The sequence below is a fragment of the Elephantulus edwardii genome, unplaced genomic scaffold, assembly GCF_000299155.1.
Source record: "Elephantulus edwardii isolate Elephantulus edwardi_28Jun2011 unplaced genomic scaffold, EleEdw1.0 scaffold00012, whole genome shotgun sequence".
In the NCBI taxonomy this organism is placed as follows: domain Eukaryota; kingdom Metazoa; phylum Chordata; class Mammalia; order Macroscelidea; family Macroscelididae; genus Elephantulus; species Elephantulus edwardii.
The window spans coordinates 29496042-29520170 of record NW_006399762.1 but is presented as its reverse complement, the minus strand read 5'-3'; the positions used below and the strand labels follow the sequence as shown (position 1 = coordinate 29520170).

Sequence of the window (24129 nt, the reverse complement as noted above, 5' to 3'; positions counted from 1 at the left end):
GAGGCAGTGCGATTAGAACAGGATAGAGCAGGGTTTAGGGCTGTTGAACATAGGGTTGCCATGAGTCGCAAATGACTCAACGGCACATAACAACAGTCTCTATTCAGATACTCGCAAATCAATTCGTGTACAATAAGTAATAGGTTAATTTTGTTAAGATTTTGCCTAAAATTCTGATTTAGACCAAGTTATTTAAGGGGTTATTTCTATTGACTTAAAACTATTCATTCTTTTTCATTTTTGCAATGTTTCCAAGAAAAGATGTTCTTCACATTGCAAGAAACAGAGCTTAGGAAAGAGACTGAAGGATTGGGGTTGCTGAGATAGATTTGGAAGTTATTCCTGTATAGCTGGTAAGTAAAATCACATATGTTCTTTCAGCAGATCCATGATCCATGATTATTCTAAGGGTCATTTCACAAGGCAATATTGTCAGAAACCAAGGGACAAAACACAATTCTGAATTCTATGAGTTCAAGATGTTCTCTCACCTTATAAAATTTGATCTCTCCCTCAGAAATTTTTCTTTGGTCTAAAACTTTTCCTCACTTGGTAAAAACGATAAAACACAAATGAAATCTAATCAGCTACTATGTGATTTAAGAAACAAAAAAAGAAAATATTTAATAATAGTTAATGCTCAGATACAGAATCCTGTCTTTTACACAAATCGTACTTCTTTAATCCCTAAAGGAATAAACCAGTGCATAACTCTTAATGGTTCCCTGGTTTATAAATTAAGAAAATGTTCATATTTTGGAGAGAGAGGGCTGTAGTGAACAAATGATGACATTGCAAAGTTTTTAATTTGGAATTTATCACCTACCAAATTTGGATTTTTTTGTTGTTGTTGTTATTGTTAAATGTAGGATTAATTAATTAGCAGAGTGATTATTTTGTAAAGGCATGGGAAATGTCTAGTCTCTGAATTGGAAAAAAATGGGAGCGGAATAACCTATTTTATTTCTGGTAACCTTCCATTTGCTAACCTCAAATGGCATCTACCTACATTAAATGTATATTTATTTGTCTCAGATTCAGATGTTATGAAATTTAAGTTCTATTCCTTAACTGCTATATAAAAATTTACGTGTTTTATGCTTGGTTCTTTTCCAATTTAAATTGGGCTACCTGCTGTTATTATTGTTAAATGCTTGAGTCAAGCACGACTCATACTGACTGTATGAACAGTGAATCTGAAACTTGCCCTATCCTGTTCCATCCTCATCATCTGTGACACAATGTTGTTGTTATGTGCTGTCGAGTTGCCTCTGACTCATAGCCACCCTATATAGGCACAACAGCTCTGAATCCTGTCCTGTCTTGAGTCAGTTTCACTGACTCCGACACATCTACTCCCACTGCCCAGGTTATCAACCCATCTCATCTGGGGTCTTCCTCTCCTGCATTGTCCCTCCACCCTTCCAAGCATGATGTATTTCTCCAAGGACCGGTCCATCCTGGCCATGTGTGTCAAAGTATGTGAGGTGGAGCTTCAAAATCCTAGCCTCCAAGGAGAAACTTGGTTTGACCATCTCTAAGACAGACTTATTTATTTTCTTGGCTGTCCATGGTATGTTCAAAACTCTAGTCCAGCACCACAACTCTGCAATTGTTCGGCTTTCTGATGCATAGCAAGTAATTGCCAAGAACATGGCCTGGATCAGGCACACCATAGTCTTTAGACTTGTATAGTTGCTTCTCAGTACTCTGCAGAGCCCATTATTACATTCACTATGTCAATTCGCCTCATTGATGGCTTCCTTTACCTACTCAAGCACGGTATCCTATTTTAATTACTGGCCCCTTCCAATAATATACTTAAAGTATGTGAGACAAAGCTTGTTTATCCTCTCCTCCAAAGAGCTGCCAGGTTGCACTCAATATGAGACATATTTGTTCTGTGGCAGCCCAAGTTATATTTAGTACTCTTTACCTACACCACATGCTCTCATATATTTAATAAGAAAAAAATGTGTCCATGTGACTCAGTATATTTCACAATGAAGTTTTTATTTCAAAATAACAAAAATTGAAAGTTGTATGTCTGATCATTTATATTCCAACAAGTTACAGGAGTAAATAAGAAAAAGCACTTATCCATTGAACAGCATAATTCTCAATAGGATAAAATAAATTGAAAAATTAACTTTCCAATTAGAGTACTAGATAGCTTTTCTTTCTCCACAGAAAACTAATTTGATAAAATGAAAATACATATGGAAAGCATAGTCTAGATGTTTGAGGTTCAGACATGAAGCCAGAAGACTCTGTCATTGATTTGTTATGTTTGGGGATACTCCAACTTCATCCTGCCTCAGTTTGCAAATTTATAAAGTGGGAAATATAACACCATACCAAAATCCAAAATTCACTGCTAATGAATCATAGCAACTCTGTAACACAGAGTAGAAATGCCCCACACAGTTTTCAAGGCAGTAAATTTTTATTGACCCAGACTGCCAGATCTTTCTCACGCAATAGCAGGTGGCAGGTTTGAAACACTGAGCTTTAACTGAGTCTTTTATCAATTTACCTACCACCAGAGTTCCCTGTATAACATCCAGTAAGAACTAAATTTGGATCAACTCTACAGAAATTTTATTATTATTTTATAAGCAAAACAGAAGGCCAAAGATCTGTATTTCATAAATTGACAAATATTACAATTTAGGCTTTTTAACTATTCTTCTGACACAGTAAAATTAGAGCAATTGTTGACTTTCTTTATTAAAATTACCCAGTGGTAAGCAGGATTCCAGGACTACACAGGCTGTAACTTTTCTCTATGTCAGAATCAATGAGAGTAGTCTGTATTTGCTTAGATCTATACTGTAGCTGTTACCTATCTTAAAGCCAACATTTTGTTGTTATTTTAATTATAATTAAATTTCTTTTTCTTTCAGTCTGAGCTAAAAAGAAGAAAATTTCTATAACAATTAAAAAATGTTACATGAAACCACAGGGTATGCATCAAGAATGTGTCCTATCTCTGTATCATTTCAATCTATATGCAGAACCGATTATCCAGGATGTTGGGCTCTACAAGGAGAAGTGTGGCATGAGGATTGGAAGTAGACTTATCAACAATCTGTGTTATGCAGATTACACAACCTTGCTGGCTGAAACTGAAGAGGACCTGAAGTGCTTGCTGTAGAAGGTCAAGGACTGCAGCCTTCAATATGGATTGAAGCTCAACAGCAAGAAAACAAAGATTCTCACCACTGGGCCAAATGGCAGCATCATGAGAGATGATGAAGAAATTGAGATTGTTCACAGCTTCAGTTTGCTTGGCTCTACAATCAACACTATTGCTACCAGCAGCCAGGAAATTAAAAGATTAATTGCATTGGGAAAGTCTGCTGTTAGAGACCTGTCCAAAATACTGAAGAGCAACAATGTCAGTCTAGAGACTTAGGTGCAACTCATACAGTCTATGGTCTTTGCCATTACTTGCTATGCATCACAGAGCTGTACTATGACTAGGGATGATAGAAGGAGAGTTGATGCTCTGGTGCTGGAAAAGAGTACTGAATATACCATGGACTGCTAGAAGAATGAACAAGTTCATCCTGGAGAGGGTGAAGCCAGGCTGCTTCTTGGAGGCAAGGATTCTGAAGCTTTGACTGACATACTTTGGACATGTTGCAACGTGCAATCAGTCCCTGGAGATGGATGTCATGCTTGGAGGATGGAGGGACAGTGTAGGAGAGGAAGACCCCCGATAAGATGGATTGATTCAGTCACTGTGGTAATGAGGATAGGTGTATTGGAGACAGTAAGATTGGCAAGGGATAGAGCAGGGTTTTAGGCTGTTGTACATAGGGTCACTATGAGTTGCAGGCAACTTGATGGCACATAACAAAAACAATAACACTTTTATAGTTTAGTACACAACATTTTTCATTTCTTTGGTAATTTGTTATCCTAACATCTAAGCTAGCACAAAAAACAATGAGTGTGTGCCTGTATTTTACTTATGTTCACTAAGGTGAAATGAAGACAACACAGCACAAAAAAAAGTTTGTCTAATTTTTCAAACTGTGTTGATCAGTTTTATAAATTTATTTTAATAAGTATGACTGATGAAAATTCCCTTTTTTTGGTGCTTATTCTATTTAGAATGCAAATGGTCATTACAAAGGAGGAGGAATAAGAAAAGACCAAAATGGATGTCAGAAGGGACTCTGAATATTGCACCAGAGTGCTGAGAAGCCAAAGAAAAGGGCAGAAATCAAGAAGTTAAGGAGTGGACAAAAGATTTCAAAGGGCAGCTCAGGATGATACGGAAAAGTATTATAATGAAATGTGCAAGGAGCTAGAGTTGGAAAATCAAAAGGGTTGAACTCACTAGACATTTCTTAAGCAAAGGAACTAAAGAACAAATTCAAGTCTTGAGCCACAATACTTAAGGATGCTATAGGCATAATATTGAATGATTCAGGAAACATTAAAGAAGATGGAAGGAGTATACTGAGTCATTATAAAAAAAATTGACAAACCACTAGCAAAACTAACAAAAGAAAAGAAGGAATAGACACAAATAATCCAAATTACAGAGTCATTATAAAAACAATTGACAAACCACTAGCAAAACTAACAAAAGAAAAGAAGGAATAGACACAAATAATCTGAATTAAAGATGAAATGGGCAACGTCACAACAGAACCAACTAAAAGAAAAAGGTTAACAATGGAATACTATGAAAAATTATACTCAAACAATATGAAAACCTAGAGGAAATGGACAAGAACTTAGAAATTCACAACCTACCTAAACTGACACAAACTGAAATTGAACAAGTGAACAGACCCATTACAGAAGGAGAAACTGAAAAGGTAATAAAACAACTTACAGCCAAAAAAATCCTTGGACCAAATGGCTTTACAAGTGAATTTTATCAAACATTCAGAGAACAACTGTCACCAATTCTACGTAAACTATTGCAGAAAATATAAAAAGATGCAATTTTTCCAGACTCATTCTATGAAGCAAACATATCCTTCATACCAAACCCAGGTAAAGACACCACCAAAATAGAAAACTGTAGGTCAGTCTCTCTCATGAACATAGATACAAAAATCCTAAATAAAATCCTGGCCAAAAGAATCCAATGATGCATAAAAAAAAAATAATACACCATGACCAAGGGGGATTCATAGTATATATGCAAGGATGGTTCAACATAAGAAAAAAAATCAGTGTAATTCAACACATCAACAAAGCAAAGAACAAGAACCACATAATCCTATCGATTGATGCAGAAAAGGCCTTTGACAAAATCCAAGACCCTTTTCTGATTAAAATACTCAACAAAATAGGATTAGAGTAACTTCCTCAATATAGAAATATAGAACTTCCTCAATATAGCAAAAAGTATATATGCAAACATTGTTCTCAATGGAGAGAAAGTAAAAGTTTTCCCTTTGAGAACAGGAACTGTGCAAGGATACCCACTATTGTATTGGAAGTCTTAGTGATAGCAATAAGAGAAGAAAAGGAAAGAAAAGGTATCCAAATTGGCAAAGAGGAGGTAAAATTATCTCTATAGGCAGATGATATGATATTATACTTAGAAAACCCTAAAGACTCAGCAAGAAAACTACTGGACACAGTTGACCAATTCAGCAAAGTGGCAGGATACAAGATCAACATACAAAAATCAACTGGATTTCTCTACAGTGACAAAGAAAATACAGAACTGGAGCTAAGAAAACAATACCCATCACAATAGTTAATCACAAGATTATAATCTTGGGAATAAATCTAACCAGAAACACAAAGGATCTATTCAAAGAAAATTACAAAACATTACTACAAGGAACAGAAAGAGACCCAGAGAAATGGAAGACTATACCTTGCTCATGAATAGGAAGACTCAATATTGAGAAAATAACAATTCTACCAAAGGCAACTTACATGTTCAATGCAATCCCAATACAGATACCAAATCCATTCTTCAACAAAAGGCCTCAAATAACCAAAGCACTCCTTAAAAAGAGAAGCAAGGTAGGAGGCATCTTACTTCCTGATTTCAAATCCTACTATACTGCCATGGTGGTCAAGACAGTGTGGTATTGTTACACTGTTATTGTTATTACACTGTTATTGTGGTAAAATAACAGATATATGGATCAATGGAATAGAATTGAGAACCCAGAAATCAGCCCAACTACTTATGGTCAACTGATTATTGACAAAGAGATGAAATCCATTAAGTGGGGAAACGACAGTTTGTTTAACAAATGGTTTTGGCAAAATTGGAAAACTATCTGCAAAAAACTCAAGTAAGATCCACACCTCACATCATATACAAAAACCTACTCAAAGTTGATCAAGGACCTAAGACTAAAACCAAAGACTAAAAACTTCATCAGAGAAAAGCTTGAAAGAACTCTAGAAGCCCTATTCCACATCATGAACAGACTTTTATGGATTCTGAAGAACCTACAACCAGGAGAGGATAAAATAGATGAATGAGACCTTCTAAGAATCAAATCCCTATGCAAATCCAAAAACTTTCCCAACACAGTAAAAAGGGAAGCCACAGACTGGGAAAAAATTTTATAATGACATGTCTGATAAGGGAGTTATATCTAGAATTTATAGAATACTCAACCTCCATAACAAGATAAAAGGTAAACAACCCAGTTGCAAAATGGGCACAGGATATGAACAGACACTTCACCAAAGAAGACATTCAGATGGCAAACAAACACATGAAGAAATGTTCAAAATCCCTAGCTGTAAGAGAGATACAAATCAAAACAACCATGAGATATCATCTCACCCCAGTAAGAACAGCAAAATTTAACAGAGCAGCAAACAAAAAAATGCTGGTGAGGTTATGGAGAAACTGAACCCTTATTCACTATTGCTGGGAGTGTAAAATGGTGCAACCACTATGGAAGGCAGTATGGTGCTTTCACAAAAAGTTGGAAATAGAAATACCCATCAATTCTACTACTGGGAATATACCTAAAGAAATAATAATTGGCACCCAAGCAGTTATATGCACATCTATGTTTATTACTGCTCTGTTTTCTTTAGCAAGGAGTTGGAAACAAGCCAGTGCCCATCAACAAACAAATGGCTAGAGAAGCTGTAGTATATTCACGCAATGAAATACTATGCGGCCTTGAAAAACAAGGAAATAATGAAACATTATACAAATTGGGTGACCCTGGAGGATACTATGCTGAGTGAAATATCTCAGTCAGAAAAGGACAAATACTGCATAGTGCTACTGTTGTAAAATGAGAGAGTAACATCAGATTTGGGGGGAACCTAAGAAAAGAGGGGATAAATAATGTATACTGCATTGAAACAGATGAGGGACAGAACTATTTAAAAGGAATATATTATTAGGTTTTATTTTCATGACAAGAGTCCAAACTAAGAGTTGCATAGTAAAGTGAACTGTTGGGGTGGGAGGATTGTATAACAATAAAGAATGTTTGGGGTTTTTTTTTTTTCAAAGAGAAAAGCAAACTGTGGGGAAGGGTGGGCAGGAAGGAAAATGTGCAAAAATGAATGAATGGAAAGCCAAAAAAAGAAAAAGAAACAAACAACAGATGATCAATAAGCAATAATGATGAAATAGAAAGTCCAGCCTGCTGTGAAGGATTGGGCTAAAAATAAAGCCTAGGAATTAATGGAATACTACCTGATTTATTTCAACAGACAGATGATGTCCTTGATGTGCTCACCAGATTGTGCCAAGAAATCTGGAACACAACTACCTGGCAAACTGACTGGAAGAGATCCATATTTACTCCCATTAAAAAAAAATAATAAATAAATGTGACCCGACAGAGTGTGGAAATCATCACACAATATCACTAATAACACACGCTAGTAAAATCCTGCTGAAGATTTTCTAGAAATGACTAGAATAGTACATTGACAGAAAACTACCAGAAATACAAGCTGGACTTAGAAGAGGTCATGGCACTAGAGACATTACTGTCAATATCAGATGGATCTTGGCAGAAAGCAAAGAGTACCAGACAAACTTCATGTGTGTTTCATTGAATATGCAAAAGCATTTGACTGTGTGGATCACAACAAACTGTGGCTAACCTTGAGGAAATTGGGAATCCCAGAACACTTGATTGTGCTTATGTGAAACCTATACTTGGACCAGGAAGCAATCTCCAGAACAGAGCAAATTAGCACAGCATGGTTCTAAATCAGGAAAGGAGTACATCAGGGATGCATTCTGCACCCATACCTTTTCAATTTACATGTAGAATAGATCATATGGGAAGCTGGGCTTTATAAAGATAAATCGGGATTGAAGGAAGATTCAACAACAATCTATGTTATACAGACGACACAACTTTGCTTGCTGAAACTGAGGAGGACCTGAAGAGCTTGCTGTAGAATTTCAAGGATTGTAGTATTCAATATGGATTGAAGCTCAACATCAAGAAGACAAAGATTCTCACCACTGGGACAACTGGCAGCACCAGGATAGCTGGAGAAGAGAGCGAGGTTGTTAACAATTACAGGATCAGTTATGTTGAGGGGTACAAAAGACTACATGGATTTTGCTCTTTTTAGCAGTTTTAAGTTCTTTTAATTTTCAGCAATCAAGGTTGTGTCATCTGTATGTACATCACAGGTTGTTGAGGAATCTTCCTCCATTCCTCATGCCATTGTTCTTCAAGTAGTTTAGTTTCTGAGGTTATCTGCACACCATACAGATTGCACTGCTATGAGAAAAAGATGTAATCCTTATTTACACTTCACTTAATTCTGTTAAAAAACTAGCTCTTGATAATTTTTTTCCAGTACAATTAAGTGTTCTTGAATTCTCATTATTTAGTGTTATCCCTAGTGTGTTATGATCCCCACAGTCTAATGCCTTTCCAAAATCAGTAAAACACAAATAAATATACTTCTGGTGAACTGGTTCCAGCAAAGATCTATACTTGATGTCAGCAATGATGTCTTTTCTTCCCTGGTTTCTTTTAAGTCTCGGGATGGGTGTGTTGGTGGCAGTGTGATAGGCACAGGATAGAGCAGGGTTTAGGTCTGTTGTATACAGAGTCACTATGAGTAACAAGCGACTCTACAGCACATAACAACATATTGCTAGTAGTTCCATTTAAGTAAATTTTTAATAATTTTGAGCAAGATATTATTTGCATGTGATATTAATGTTATTGTTTGATAAAAAAGAAAGAGTAGGCTGAGAACCCTAGAAAGTTTCCTATCATGCCACATTGTGGTCATAACTTTAGAAGACATATAATATTCCACAGATGTCTCTATCCAGGGCCATTAATTTAAAGTTATCTATAAAAAAATATGGTTTGGTAGTTGAGTTCCTTCGAGTCATAACCAACTCATAGGTGACCCTTCAGTGGGCTTTCAAGTGCAATTAAAACCATGGAAAGAACTGCCCGTCTTTTTCCTGCAAAGCAGCTGGTGTATTCAAACCATGTACCTTAGAGTTTGCAGCATAACCCCTTACCACTCAGCCACCAGAGCGTGTAACAAAATATATAATATTGTGTCCTTTATTTTTCTTTATCTTTAATTTTTGTGTCAATGATGTTGTTAAATGTTTTCCATTTAGAAATACTCCAATGAAAGCAGTCTCCACATTCTTAAAATTATTACTAATCCCCTGAACTTACTTAACCAATTTAAATAGTTTTCTATGATTCCTTTGTTATACTCTAAATGCACAGGACATTCTATTTTTTAAAAAATATAATAATAGTTCAGAAGAATAACAACTGAAACATGAAATGAATTCATTATAGACAGTTTTTCAAGATTAACATCGTGCATAAGGAAAAGAAAAATTATTGGTATAATTAATACCATTTACCACTGCCTTGATTAACAAAAAGCCAGTCAGTTTCTGTCAAACTCAGCAGCAGAATTTTTGACATGACACTTTCTTTGGCACCATAAATAACGTCAAATTGTTGTAGTAGGTGTCACATAGTCAGATCCTAATCAGAACAACTCTATTAACAACAAAATTGACAGGTCTAGAGACATCCTCAAAATCATTGCTATGTCTGAGCCCACTGTGGTAGCTATTGTGTCAGTTCAATCCATCTCAAGGAGAGTTACCCTCTCTACTGCAGACCCTCTTCCTTACCACGTATGATGTACTTCTCCAGGTACTAGTCTCTCCTGATACCTTGCCTAAAGTATATGAGATGAAGCCTTTCTATCCTTGCTTCTAAGGAACATCTGGCTCCAATTCTTCCAAGACAAATTTGTTATCCTTCTGGAAGTCCCTGGTATATTCAATATTCTTCAAGCACCATAATTAAACTCTTCTTTAGGCTGTGTCAAAACATTTATGGGTTGGAAAACTAAACAAAACCATCTATAATTGAATAATAGAATGTAAATTATTATAAGCTAGAAAGAGAAGAATATCTTGCATTTCTCTGTCTTCTCTCTCTCATTGCTGTTGAGTTGAAATCTATTCAGAGCTGACCATCTAGCAGATTTTGAGATGCTGTGCACTGTATGTGAGGCAATCATTCATCTTTTTCCTACATAGCAGTTTTTGGACTTGAACCACTCACCTTTGGGTTAGCAACACAACTTTCTACCCACAAGGCAACCAGGACTTCCTACTTTATTACTGTTTGCAGTTGTTAGGTGTCGTCAAGGGAAGTAAGACTCATAGAAACCTTTTGAACAACAGATCTGAACCCTGTCCTATCCGGTGCCATTTTCATCATCTCTGGCATACTTTAGCCCACTGCTGCAGTCAGAGAGATGAAATTAATAGGATTTCAGAGAACAAAAATAAAATGTATTCTTTGAGGGGAGGAAACACATGAAAGCACATTATAGGAAGTAGTATACATTTCAGTAAATACTGAATACATTGTTGGGTCACAGTTCAGCCTTCATTAAAACTATTTTAGATTCTTTGACAAGGAATTTAAACTTTGCAGCATTAACAATAAAACTACTTGTCTTAATAAAAAATAATTTAGGGAATGACACTAGCATCCGAGTTCGTATCTGTTGTTGTTGTTAAGTACCATCCAGTCAAGTAGGAATCACAGCAATCTTATGAACAGCCAGTCTGAACCCTGACATATCCTGTGCCATCTTCATCTCCTCTGACATACTACAACCCAGTATTGAAGTCACTGTGTAGATCTATGTCATTAGGGGTCAGCTTCTCATTCACTGATCCTCCATCTTTCTAAGTATGGTGTCCCTTTCCAAGGAGTAGCCTCACCTAGCAACATGCCGAAATATGTGAGCCATAGTTTTGCCACCCTTGTCTCCAAGGAGCACGCACTCTATATTTAGAGACCACATAGTATTCTAAGGGGGCAAAAATGGAGAGTTATCAAATGTTTTGGAACCAGGAATGTGCTCAACTTTAAGACTATAGCAGCATAAATATTTCCGCAAAAGTGATGTGTATGAAGATTCAAGACAGGAAGGCCAGTTAGGGAACTAGTGAAGGTAAGTTGTTTGATAGAGAAGAAAGGAACTTAAGAATGTAAAGGACTTCAGAGGTGTGTGGTTCAAATTCACCAGATGCTCTGCTGGAGAAGAAAGGGCAATCTCTTCCTGTACCAATCAGATCTCATTTGATGGTACACACGCACAAAATAATCATTTTTTTTTTAAAAGAATGTAAAGGACAGCAGATATATAAGAAATATCACCAAAGTACTTTAACAGTACTTCAAGATTTATGGTATATAGGGTATAAGAAAGAGAGAAAGCAAAATGTAGCCCTCTAAGAAAAAGAGTCTATACTCATCTTTTTCTTTTAAATATACATAAATGCAGGTAAAATAAATATATATCAGTTATATAATTTTTTCCTACACTGTCACAATTTCAAATAGGGTATGAAACTGAGACCTTTGAAAGGAAAAATGCTTAAATGTTCTAGGTTCTAGCATCATTTTTTATTCTAAAAGGCAATTTTCTATGTCAGATCACTGTGACCTGTGTCTCATTACCCAACTGTGGTCCACATTCCAGAGTGTGTCCAAAATTCTTTCAGAGTGTCTGATTCACTGAGTAGGCAATATTATAATAGGAGCAAATAAAATTTACTCATCCGAGCCAGTCAGATCATGTTCTCCATCAAGCCAGTAAACAGCTACAGACACAGTCTGTTTCCCATCAAAGTCTCCATGTACAACCTCTGCAATACTGATGACTCTCTGGTACGTTTTCAAACCGTAACCCTAAAAGCATCTGACATACTACGTTTTATTAAATAAATATGTCTGTACTGCCCACCCGCCTTTACTTGCAAATAAAAGGAAAAATGAAGAAACTATTAAAAATGCCAAAATTCTGCTCAGGATCAGCCCACAGGCTGCACTTGCAAGCACTTTTGTACATGAGCAAAAGTACATCTCTCAATAATATTAACAGAGAAGGGAAATACTTTCCACATAACACTTAGACTTAAAAGGCAAACCATTCCCTCATGTTAGCTTTAATAGAATGATGGAGATGCATTGCTTTCTTTACTTTTCAGTATCTTCAATCTAGCAATTAAATAGTCATAGGCATCAAATAACAGATGGCCTGAAATAAAATCTTCCAAACTCTCTACTTTCTTTCTTGAAACCTCACAGACATGTAATTGAATTCCATTCTCATATGTTTCCAGCAAATATCTGTAATCATTTAAGTGAAATTGAAGAGAAGCTAGTATGCTTGTGTCCTGGCACAGGTAACACACAAAAAGCCACTGAAAAGACAGCAGATCTCTCTCAAAATCAATCCCTTAAATTCCAGCCTTGAATAGGCTTTAAAGAAAATGGTGGGTAACTCACTTCTTTAAAACAAATTAGTAAACTATCTAAACAGGTAACATTACTTGATAAAAGACTGACTTGATAATTTTTCCAGTTCATAGCACAAAACTATTATCTTATTTGAATAACATGAATTCTCAAAAGGGTTTTACAGCCATCAAAAATATAGATAAGGTCCTTGATTATCTAGGGGAATTTGAAATTACCTTAACTTATAATATAGTTATACTGTAAATTACTTTTATATTGTTTCAGTACAACAAAACAGAATAATTAATAGTACATACTATTTTGTTAGTAAAAAGAGTCAGTGAATAAATCAATAGATTTCTAAATTTATATTTTTCCTCCCCTACTTAACAACATGAAACATGAAGAAAATATTAAAATTGTTAACAATTACATTTTACTGTGATTCATAATTAAAGCTTTTTGATACTGCTGTTGTTATTAAGTGCCATCAAGTAGAGTACAACCCATAGCGACTCTATGAACAACAGCTCTGAGCCCTGTCCTATCTTATGCCATCCTTATCATCTGTAACATATTTGAGCCCACTGGTAGGGGCACCATATCAGTCCATCTTGTTGGGAGTTTTTCACTCTTTCCCTGGCCTCTCACCTTTCCAAGCATGATGTCCCCCCCCAACGTAGTTCCTCTTTGGCAATTTGAATCCACCAGTGACTCTGAGGTAGAAAGATAGGCAACACCTTCCTGTGAGATTTACAGTCTGTGAAAATCTGCTGGAGGCTCAGTTAAGAATCATTCCCAACTTGAATGCAATGAGTTTGACTTTTCAGTTTCTTGAGTAGTAAATTAACATTTGTAAATTAACATTTAAATATTGTTGTTGTTATGTACCACTGAGTTGGAAACAACTCAGGGATGACATTCCAGCAGGTTTTCAGAGGCTGTTAATATTAGAAAATTTAATTCTACCTCAGTGTACGCATGAGTCTGTCTGCACTTCATATGCAGACAGGCTGCCTTAAATGTCTGGGCGACTGCTAGAATTGAGGCACATACACCCACTGGCATCAAGTTTCTAAGGATGGTACATTAAGCTGTGATCAAGTTGGACATGTGAAACACAGTGTTGGCAAAGTGAAAATTATTATTTATAGGAAGTAAGCAATAAAAGATAGCAGATTCCAAAAAAGGGGAAATGCTTACCTTTCCCCAAATTGTGCATGCTCATTCTTGTCACCAAGCAGGCACACAGGGAATGAGGTCAGATACTGTGTTACATCATTACTGCCTTTAGCTACCACCATGTTGTCCAAGGAGTCTTCCTTGTCCCAGGTCCTGGCAGACCTTGTCTTATAGATGAGAAAACCCCTAAACAGGATTTCTACGGCCTCTGCTGCCAGTCTCTGCAAAGCCTCTGCTTTTTCCTGCCATGTTAGGCCAGTGCACAAGGAATTAGACACATGACCCCTACAATAGGCATATTCTGCTCTCTTGTTTTTTTAAGGCAAGCATCGTCCTGTTCTTCTGTAGAGAGATTTCTGTATAGATACTCTAAGACAACACTTGCACAGGTACGCAAGACTCTGCCATATACGGGCAGCAAGTGTTACAGCCCTCCATTAACGTCACTAGCAAATGTCCAGAGACACTAACTCTACGGCAAGCTTCCCACCCAAAGGCATCAGGTTCTTTTTGGTGCTGTCTACAGCAGCTTCTCATCAACCTCTTATTTCTTCCTATGAGTTCATCATTGTGGCGTTCTAATGTGCCTGCTACCTCTTCTTGCTATCTTCAGTGTTATGGCTCATTCTTCTTGGTCAAGAAAGTTGTCAATGTTGGAATTCTGGGTCTTTAGTCAAAAGGACATATTTCACCCAAGATTTTTTTTCTTGATGACAGTGAGCTCTTCTCCTTTCACCCCAACTTCTGCAAAGCTGGCACGTATATAAAGAACTCCCTCGCCTATTTCAAGGCATGGCCTTTTCTCCAAAGCCACAAACTAATTATTCACCTTGGTAGATCAAAAGACACTTAATTTGCACAGTAAACTGGCCAAATCCTCTTCATAAGCCACAAGTAATTTATTTACATCAACAATTTAATTCATTGCTATTGAATTATACATTCATGGCTGATCCTTCAGCAGGTTAACTGGGGCTGTAAATTGCATGGGAAGAAACTGTCCATGTTTCTTCCTTAGAGGCACAGGTGGATTTGAACTACCAGTGAGGGGCCACCTTTAAGTTAGAAGTGCAGTTCCCTATGGAGCAAGCCACCAGAGCTCCTCTTTATATACACAGTCCCAGCTAATCATTCTGTATTTAAAGATCTTAATTTGAAAGGCTATATAAATTCAATATACTGTATCCAGTCAAAATGGTGATTTCCCCCCCCCCACCTTAGAAATTTATACTGGTGAGCAAGAGTAGTATGTTCTTTAAGAAAATAATAAACATTCAATTCATACTATGTATGTACATGTGTGTGTGTTTATATAGCAATTATAGTTATAGAACACAGACACCAAGTAAAGATACTCAAAAACTCAATTGTTAGCTTTTGAGCAGGAACTAATAGTTGATCCTCTGATTTTCAAAAGCTGTAAATCACACAGCATAACACTATCTTTCTCCTGTGTAGGAGCTGGAAGAATTAAACTGCATGCCTTTGAGTTGGCAGCATAACTCTATCCACTAGGCAGTTTATTTCTAAACACATAAAAAAGTCACTTTTAATTATGTATGTTGAGATTGGTTTTTAAAAAAGGTAAGTATGTATCTTTCCTTCCAAAGACTAAAACCAAATCATTTTCAAGTAACAAGGAAAACATCTTAATTAAGTTGGTATTGTTTCTATCAAATAGCTGCTACTTAGCAAATTAAACCTACTTTTTCTTACTTTGAAAAAGATTTATTACCTTTTAAAATGTGGCAGTGAGTAATGGAAAAGTTCTAAAAAATGAGAATAAAAATTTCTCTTCACGCTTTACTAGAAACCCACAATGCTATGAAGAATTAATGCAAGCATTTTTATTGGCTTGATTAAACTTTATTGATTAAAGATAAAAATTCATAAAATTTAATTTCAGAAAATGAAGACACTCATTTAATAGTATATTTATAATAATAGTTTAGATCCCATACCATTCTTGATAAGAGTTGGAGAGGCACTGAAATAATGGAATTTAATATTTATATAATTAAATTCTACTCAGTGTACCATGATTTTTATTTATCTTTATTATACTCTTTTTTATTGCCTTTATTTAAGAGAGTTCACTATGTTCTGAGGAACACAAATGTCCTTTAAGAAGTTACTATGTGCTTTTTTTCAGGAAAATAATCTTAATCTCAGCTACTAAAATGCTTAGTACTAAATGTCAAGCTTTTGTAAATATCTCTTTAGGAATTATCCAGAGAAACTGGTGCATTTGAAACATCTACCTCTGGGTTTGCAGTGCAGCTTCTTACCACTAGGCCAATGGAGCTCTCCACATCATAAAAGCTAAATCCTAAACAATGCTAATAAAGCATTTCTATGATGTTTGTGAATAAAATTTTCTAATATGAAAATTTGCACCTGGATTTTATAATTTGATTTCATACACGAAACCACACTGTTGTAATTTCTAGTCAAAATGTCTTCTGTCTGCCAGTTTATACTTTCCATTTAATTGCCCTAATACTATATAGTACCTCACAGGCTTCCGTTCTCGAAGCAAGTCTTCCAAACTCCGTTCACAATGTTCAGCCACCACCACCAGTCTCTCTGTATAAAAAACCCCAAATATATATTTTAATAATGCAATATTTCAGCAACACTATATTCCACTGAAGATACTAACTTAAACTACATATATTAACGTATAGTACTAAATATTTTAAGAGCTCCTCACATTATTAATATCAAAATACCACATATATAGAATAGGACATATGTCTAGAATAAGACATGTGTCTAATCAAACAGAAAAAAAAGGTAAGAGTTCTTTACTAATTTGTTTTTCTTGCAAGTGCACTAAAAAAGGAGGATAAAGTTCACTTTGAGGTAAGTTATTCTAACAAACTCAGAGAAGGAAAAGATTAAATGAAGACACAAAGAAATTTTGAAGAGAAAGGAAATTGAATAGCAACAGAAAATATTGCCTAAATATTGTTCAAATATGTTTTTGAAATTGAGCTCAGAAAATTGAGTAGAAATATTCTGAAAAATGGCCATATATCTATATCTATATCTATATCTATATCTGTATCTATATCTATATCTATATCTATCTATCTCTATCTCTATGTCTATATCTAATGTTGTTGTTAAGTGCTGTCAAGTCATGGGACGAAAGTCCTCAACACTTGTGTAACTTTCATCCTTTCTCTAGGTTCATAAGGTTTCTGGAGGCAAGCTATTAAGGAAGTGGATTCCACTCCTGCTTCCGAGCTTGTTTTAATTGGGGAGTTCTACCAAACACTATCCACCATGGGTAACCATTGTCGCATTTTACACATTAGTGACACAGTGTTCAGCTTCACAGCAACCACAAGTTACCTCTGTACAGCAAGTGGACACACCAGGGCTATAGGACCCAGAAGAATGCTCGACCAAAAACAATTAAAAATGAGCCTGACGGCTGGCGAACCTTAGGCCAGAGACCCCCAATTCATCTGGCAAGTCTGCTCTGCCTGACACCCACGTGGGGCAAAAAGAAAGCCACAAACTCCCTGAGCGTTCCATAGTTGCCTCACTTCAAGTTGCAAGAGGCCACACCCAGATGACACTGAGACTCAAAAGACACTCCCTCATTCTGTAGGCGTGGCCAAACTGTTCAGTATTTTATCATTCCAGCACATCCAAATGCTGGTGAACTCTGGACCAGAGACCCACAGTTCATCTATCTAGCAAGTCAGCTCTGCGGAACATATATATAATAAATAAAACAAACAAAAACATTGGCTTGAGATTGGAACATTTTGGGGCCTGCTGAGAATAAATTATACAAAATTAAATCTAACTCATAGTCACATTCACTGTTATAACACAATTTTAATTTTATAGAAAACTGTCTAAGAAGAGGATTAGACAATTTATCACTGAGAAAAAGTTCATATCTTTATTTTTTTAGTTTATCAGTTATTTTTTTATTTAATTTTATTAGTTTTAATGAACATTTACAGAGATTTTGGGTTTTCATTCATTCATTGTTACACTGTTTTCTCCACCCTCATCCCCAGTTCGTTCTTCTTCCCCACCCATGTCTGTTTTAATTGTCCAATTGCCACAGTGCTTGTCAAAGCCAGTTCTGATTAATCTCCTTTGTCAGTGTGCCCCTTGCCATTCCCTATCACTCCTTCCTGAGAGAGACTTCACCCTGGTTCATAAGGAAAAGGGGACGGCGTATTCTCTTAGCTACTTCCTGCTGTAAAGGGACACTGTGGGTTTCAGGGTGAATGTCTTCTCTCACTACTCTAAAGGGCCCTCTTGGCAGTAGGAAACACATAGACTATTATGGAGATTGATATGAAGACCTAGTATTAAATAACAGTGTGTGTGTGTGTGTGTGTGTGTGTGTGTGTGTGTGTGTGTGTGTGTGTGTAAAATGAAGAATAGAAACATCAGAAAGAATAATTAATGGGCTTATTGGAGTTGGATAATTAAATTTATTTCAGGACCGATTGATTAGGCTGCTGGTAAATACCTAAGCAAAGTAGTTAGTTCTAGGCTAGATAAGAGGTTAGCCAAAAAATCATGATGACATGCAGAAACAAGATGAAAAAGTAAAGGTGCAAGAAGGCTGCAAATAGTGATAACTACAAAGAAGAGACTTACCTAAAATTTAAAAAGGCATTACCTCAAAATAATGAGATAGCAAATGATGAAAACCGTAAGTTCAGAGTAGCAGAAGAAGAATATGAAGTAACTCTCAGTAACAAACATTTCAAGGCATACCTGTATGGGAGCACAGAAGAAGGATACTGGTACAGGGCAGTCATGTGAGGTATGAAGTTAAGACGATTTTGGTCTTATTGTTATGTGCCACTGAGTTACCTGCAATTCATAGTGACCTTATGTACTACAGCTCTGAAGTCTGCCTTGTCCTGAGCCAGTCTCACTAACTCTGACACATCTAATCCCATCGCCCCAGTTACCATGTTAATCCAGCTCATTCCTCTCCTGAGCTATCTCTCCACCCTTCAAGCATGATGTTCTTCTCCAAGGACTGGGCTCTCCTGGCCACATGCCCAAAGTATGTAAGATGGAACTTCAAAATCCTTGCCTCTAAGGAGAAACACTTGGTTTCCATCCTCTCTATGACAGATAGATTTGTACTTCTGGCTGTCAACCTATTTTTGTTATTATTGTTGTTATGTGCTGTCGAGTCACTTGTGACTCATAGTGACCCTATGTACAACAGCTCTGAACCCTGCTCTATCTTGAGCCAACCTCATTGTCTCTGATACACCTATCACCATTACTCCAGTCACTGAGCCAATCCATCCATAATGGGTCTTCCTCTCTTGCACTGTCCTCCACCCTTCCAAGCATGAGGAGCAGCCTGGTTTCCAACCCTCTCCAAGACAAACTTCTTTGTTCTCCTAGCAGTATATTCAATATTCTTCTCCAGTATCACAACTCAAAGGCATCAATTATTCTTGTATCATCCTTAGTCATTATCCAGCTTCCTAATGCATAGTAAGTAACTGTAAATACTATAGCCTGGATCAGGTGCCTTATTCTCTAAACTGACATCATTGCTTTTCAGTACTCTGGAGAGGTCTCCGACAGCAGAGTTTCCCAATGCAATCTGTCTTTTTATTTCCTTGATGCTGATACCAAGTGTTGATTGTGAAGCCAAGCAAGCTAAAGCTGTTAACAATATCAATCTCTTCACCATCTATCATGATGCTGCCAATTGGTGCAGTGGTGAGAATCTTTGTTTTCTTGATATTGAGCTTCAATCCACACTGAAGGCTGCAGTCCTTGACCTTCTGCAGCAAGTGCTTCAGGTCTTCCTCAGTTTCAGCAAGCAGGGTTGTGTCATCTGCATAATGCAGACTGTTGATTAGTCTTTCTCCCAATCCTAATGCCACAGTTCTCCTCATAAAGCCCAGCCTCCCAGATGATATGTTCCACATTAGATTGAAAAGGTATGGAGATAGGCCATATATCCTTGGAATACTCCTTTCCTGATTTTGAACCATGCAGTATTTCCTTACTCTGTTCTGATGACTGCCTCCTGGTCCAAGTATAGCTTTTGCAAAATCATAGTCAAATGTTCTGGGATTCCATTTTTCTCAGAGTTAACCACAATTTGTTGTGATCCACAGTCAAAAGCCTTTGTATAGTCAATGAGATACAGATAGACATTCCTCTGATACTCTCTGCTTTCAGCCAAGACCTACATAACATTAGCTATCCCTAGTACCATGGTCTCTTCTAAACCCAGCCTGCACTTCTTGCACTTCTCTGCTGATGTGGTGTTTCAGTCATTTTTGGGATAAATTTCAGCAGGATCATTCTTCCATGCAATATTAATTATATTGTTCAATAATTTCCACACTCTGGTGGGTCTTTTTAAATTTTTTTTTTAATGGAAACAAATACGGATCTCCTCAATGGTGGTTGTCCTCGAGATTTCGTGGCACAACTTGGTGAGCGCATCCAGGGCAGAGTACTCTGTTGAAATATGTCACTTGGTATGCTGTCAATTCTTGGGGCCTTGCTTCTTGCCAATTTCTTCCGAGAAGCTTGAATTTCCTCCTTTATCAGCACTGGCTCTTGCTCATACACTGTTTTATCAAATTCTCCTGTCAGCCAATTCTTTTTTGTATAGCAACTCTGTCTATTCCCCTTCAATCTTCTTTTGATGCTTCCTGGGCCACTCAACATTGTGCCCACTGAATCCTTAATTATTACAACTTGAGGCTTGGATTTGTTCTTCAGTACCTTCAGCTTAAGAAATGCTGAGCGAGTTCGTCCCTTTTGATTTTCCAACTGCAACTCTTTGTACATTTCATTATAATACTTTGTTTTGTCTTCCCGTACTGCCCTATGAAATTTTTTGTTCAGTTCCTTAAGATCTTGATTTTGCCCTTTTGCTTTGGCTTCTTAGTGACTTAGTACAATGTTCAGAGTCTCTTCTGACATGAATTTTGGCCTTTTCTTCTTCCTCCATCTTTGTGATGACCTTTTGCATTATTCATTGATGATTTTTTTCCCCTAATATCCTCCCACAGCTCATCTAGTCTTCACTCGTTAGTATTCAAGGTCTCAAAATGGTTCCTAAGATAGTCCTGGTGGTATTAAAAGAATCATCAGAAACACAAAAATTAACAATACTAAAAATGAAAGCTGTCAGTTTTAGATGAAAGAGTCCACAGGTAGACTAAATAAGAACTTTAAATTTTTTTAGCACTCAATGAGAAACAAAAGGAAAGAATTATGAAGTTTAAGGTCTAGTTCTTCAATTAACAACAACAAAAAAAGAGTATGCAAGGTAGATATCCCAATAATTTTAAAGCTCCAGAAGAAAAAAGAAGTAGTAACATCAGACATTAGAAAACAAATATGTGAAGCTGTCTTCTTTACCACATCACCTCTGCTGTGGACCTGCCAGGTTCTGTTGACTGACATTTCGCCAACTACTTTCAATCCTCTGCCTTTGAAATGAGGTCTTTTTAATGTGCATTCTCTTCATCTGCTCTCAGGTTAAAAGTTCAAAACTTTTATCTCAAGCCTGGATTTTTCTCAGAATTCCTAAATGTTATAGCTATTGTCCACTTTAAATATAAGTCAGCTAGAAATTAACATAACCGAAATGGACTTTTCTGACCTGTGCCCTTTAGAGTATCTCAGTCAAGAGTAATACTAAGTGGCCAGCTAAACAACTAAGAGTAATTTTTGGACTATTCTGCTATATCCTTTTTTAAAATTAAAAAAACAAAAATTCTTGCTTTTCTACTTCCCAGATGTTTCTAAAGTCAGTACGGATTCCATCTGTCACCACCACCTCTTGCTAGATTACTGCAACAATCTCTTAACTGGTCTTCTCATACTAACCATATTACCCTTACACCTCTCACATATATCCCTCAAACATACCATATGATTCAATAGTAACATCTATGTCCTAAAATAATAAATCTGAATATGTATCCTTCTATAAAATTTTATTTGTAGTATAGAGGAGAAGGCCCTCTATAAGGTGGATTGATTGAGTGACTGGGGTAATCAGGGTGGGTGTGTCGGAGACAGTGCGATTGGCACAGGACAGAGCAGAGTTTAGGGCTGTTGTACATAGGGTCGCTATGAGTCATAAGCAACTTGACAACACATAGCAACAACAACAACAGATTTGTTTTATACTTTTATTTGTTGTATAGTTTAATTTCTTTTACACATTTTTTTAAATTGTATCTCTCATCCATCAAATTCCAACCATACTAATTGTTGCCCTTTTCTGCTTCAGATTACTAGCTAACTCAAGGAATCTTAGTGCCTTAACTTTCCTGCTGTTTCATCCAGTTCACTCTTGCAGTGTAATGGTACTATTCTGTCTAAGCTCCAGTTAAAGTTTAACTGCACATTAGCTATGGTGATGTTGGGTAGATCTGTTACATTTTTTATGCATTAGTTTCTTAATCTATAAAATAAGGAATAGTAGCTAAAGCATATTATGAGGACAAATATGGTAACATTTAAGAATATTGCTTGTACATAGTAGCTATTTTTCATTCTTTAGGCCTTAGTTAAATGTTACTTCAAAAAACACTGTCATGAACCTTCAAAATAATTTTTCCTTCTTTTAAGATATTCTATTATACATTGTACTTTTCTTTTATAATACTTGTTTCAGCTCTAAAGACTTGTACCTTTTACTCAATGTTTTCCTTCTTCCTTAGATTATGTTTTCATGACAAAAAGAAATGATATAGGTATTGTTCAAAATTGTGTCATCAGTGTCTAGAATAACATTTAGAACATGTAGGGATCAAACATAAAAATATTTGTTAAATTAAAAAACTTATCCAAAGGTATGATATAATGATTAGAAATGAAAATGGTCTTATGGTGACAGTCATTATAGAAACAAAGATTTTGTCTGTATATAAAATAATAACATCAACAGCACTAGTTTTAAATATAATAAAATAACTGTAATTTATTATAATGTTAATGCTTCATTACTAATTGTAAATTGGCTATTAGTAAGCCTCCACATATGAGGTGTAGATAAAAATCCATCAGACTTCCATAAAAGCTCTAAAAATATAAAACATTTATTGATTGCTTAGGAGTCAAGAGCCTATGGAACTTCTAAGCATTATTTTTATTCTGCAGAACCATAATCTTTGGCAGAATTTCTCTCAGAGATAATAGATACACACCAAATCAACAGTTCCATCATTTTAAGCACACTTATTAGAAAGTCTTCACTATAAACCTCTGGACCACTGTGTGGAAATAATTTGTTTGTTATAAAAGCAATAAAATATGATAAAAATATTTTGCAATCATAATGTGCCAAATGAAAATCAGTGATAGAGTAACATTAATAAAAATCAAATGTGGCACTAAGATGAACTTTGAGATGCAGAACCTACAAGAACGGTAAAATAATCTTCTTTCTAAATGCGAAAGATCTGGTGTGGAAAAACAATGTCTATGAACTCTGTAAATAAACCAGTATAAAAAAATAATAATCTTCCTTATAACAATGATTTGATGAATGTGAAGCATCAAGTGATGTGTCAGCCCATGTTGTATTGTTTTACATGTTCATGATTTTTCAGTGCTACATAATAAACCATTATGTGGATGTAGCATGGTTTCTCCATACACTCATTTGTTGGTGAGCATTTGGGCTGTTTCCACTCTTTGCTACAGTGAATAATGCTGCAGTATATATGAGTGTGCATACATCACAGCTGTGAATATGTATATTATATATTTATTATAATATTATCTATTGTTGTTGTTGTTGATTGCAGTCGAGGTCAACTCATAGTGACTCTGAACAAAAGACCTAATGCCTTTCCATAGCTATTGTTGTTTCTCCAAGTTCATAGAGTTTCCAGAGGCATGCAGTTTAAGAAGTGGATGCCACTCCTGCTTCCACACCTGTTTTACAACTGGAGCTCCACCAAACATTGTCCCTCATGGGAACCCATTCTGGTATTTGATATTCCTGTGGCACAAGGTTCAGCATCACAGCAAAATCCAGGCTGCACATTGACAAAGGTGGTGTGCAAAGTGGAAGAATGCTCGTCCCGATATAACAGTGCTAATCTTATTTAGCAGTGGTTAAGTGTTGTCGAGTCGAATATGACTCAGAGTAAGCTTTGCATAGAAGACCTGAACTCTGTTCTATGATTGTACA

The 24129-nt window shown here is 36.2% G+C and overlaps 1 protein-coding gene across 3 annotated transcripts in view; it reads right to left on the bottom strand.

Moving 5' to 3' along the window:
- The window catches only part of TBCK (TBC1 domain containing kinase), a 258846-nt gene that overhangs the window by 230438 nt on the left and 4279 nt on the right, over positions 1-24129 (bottom strand). For all 3 annotated transcript variants that reach the window (XM_006881109.1, XM_006881111.1, XM_006881110.1), the window contains exon 2: positions 16454-16526. In XM_006881109.1, the coding sequence (XP_006881171.1) occupies positions 16454-16526 (73 nt within the window). The remainder of the gene's footprint in view (positions 1-16453; positions 16527-24129) is intronic.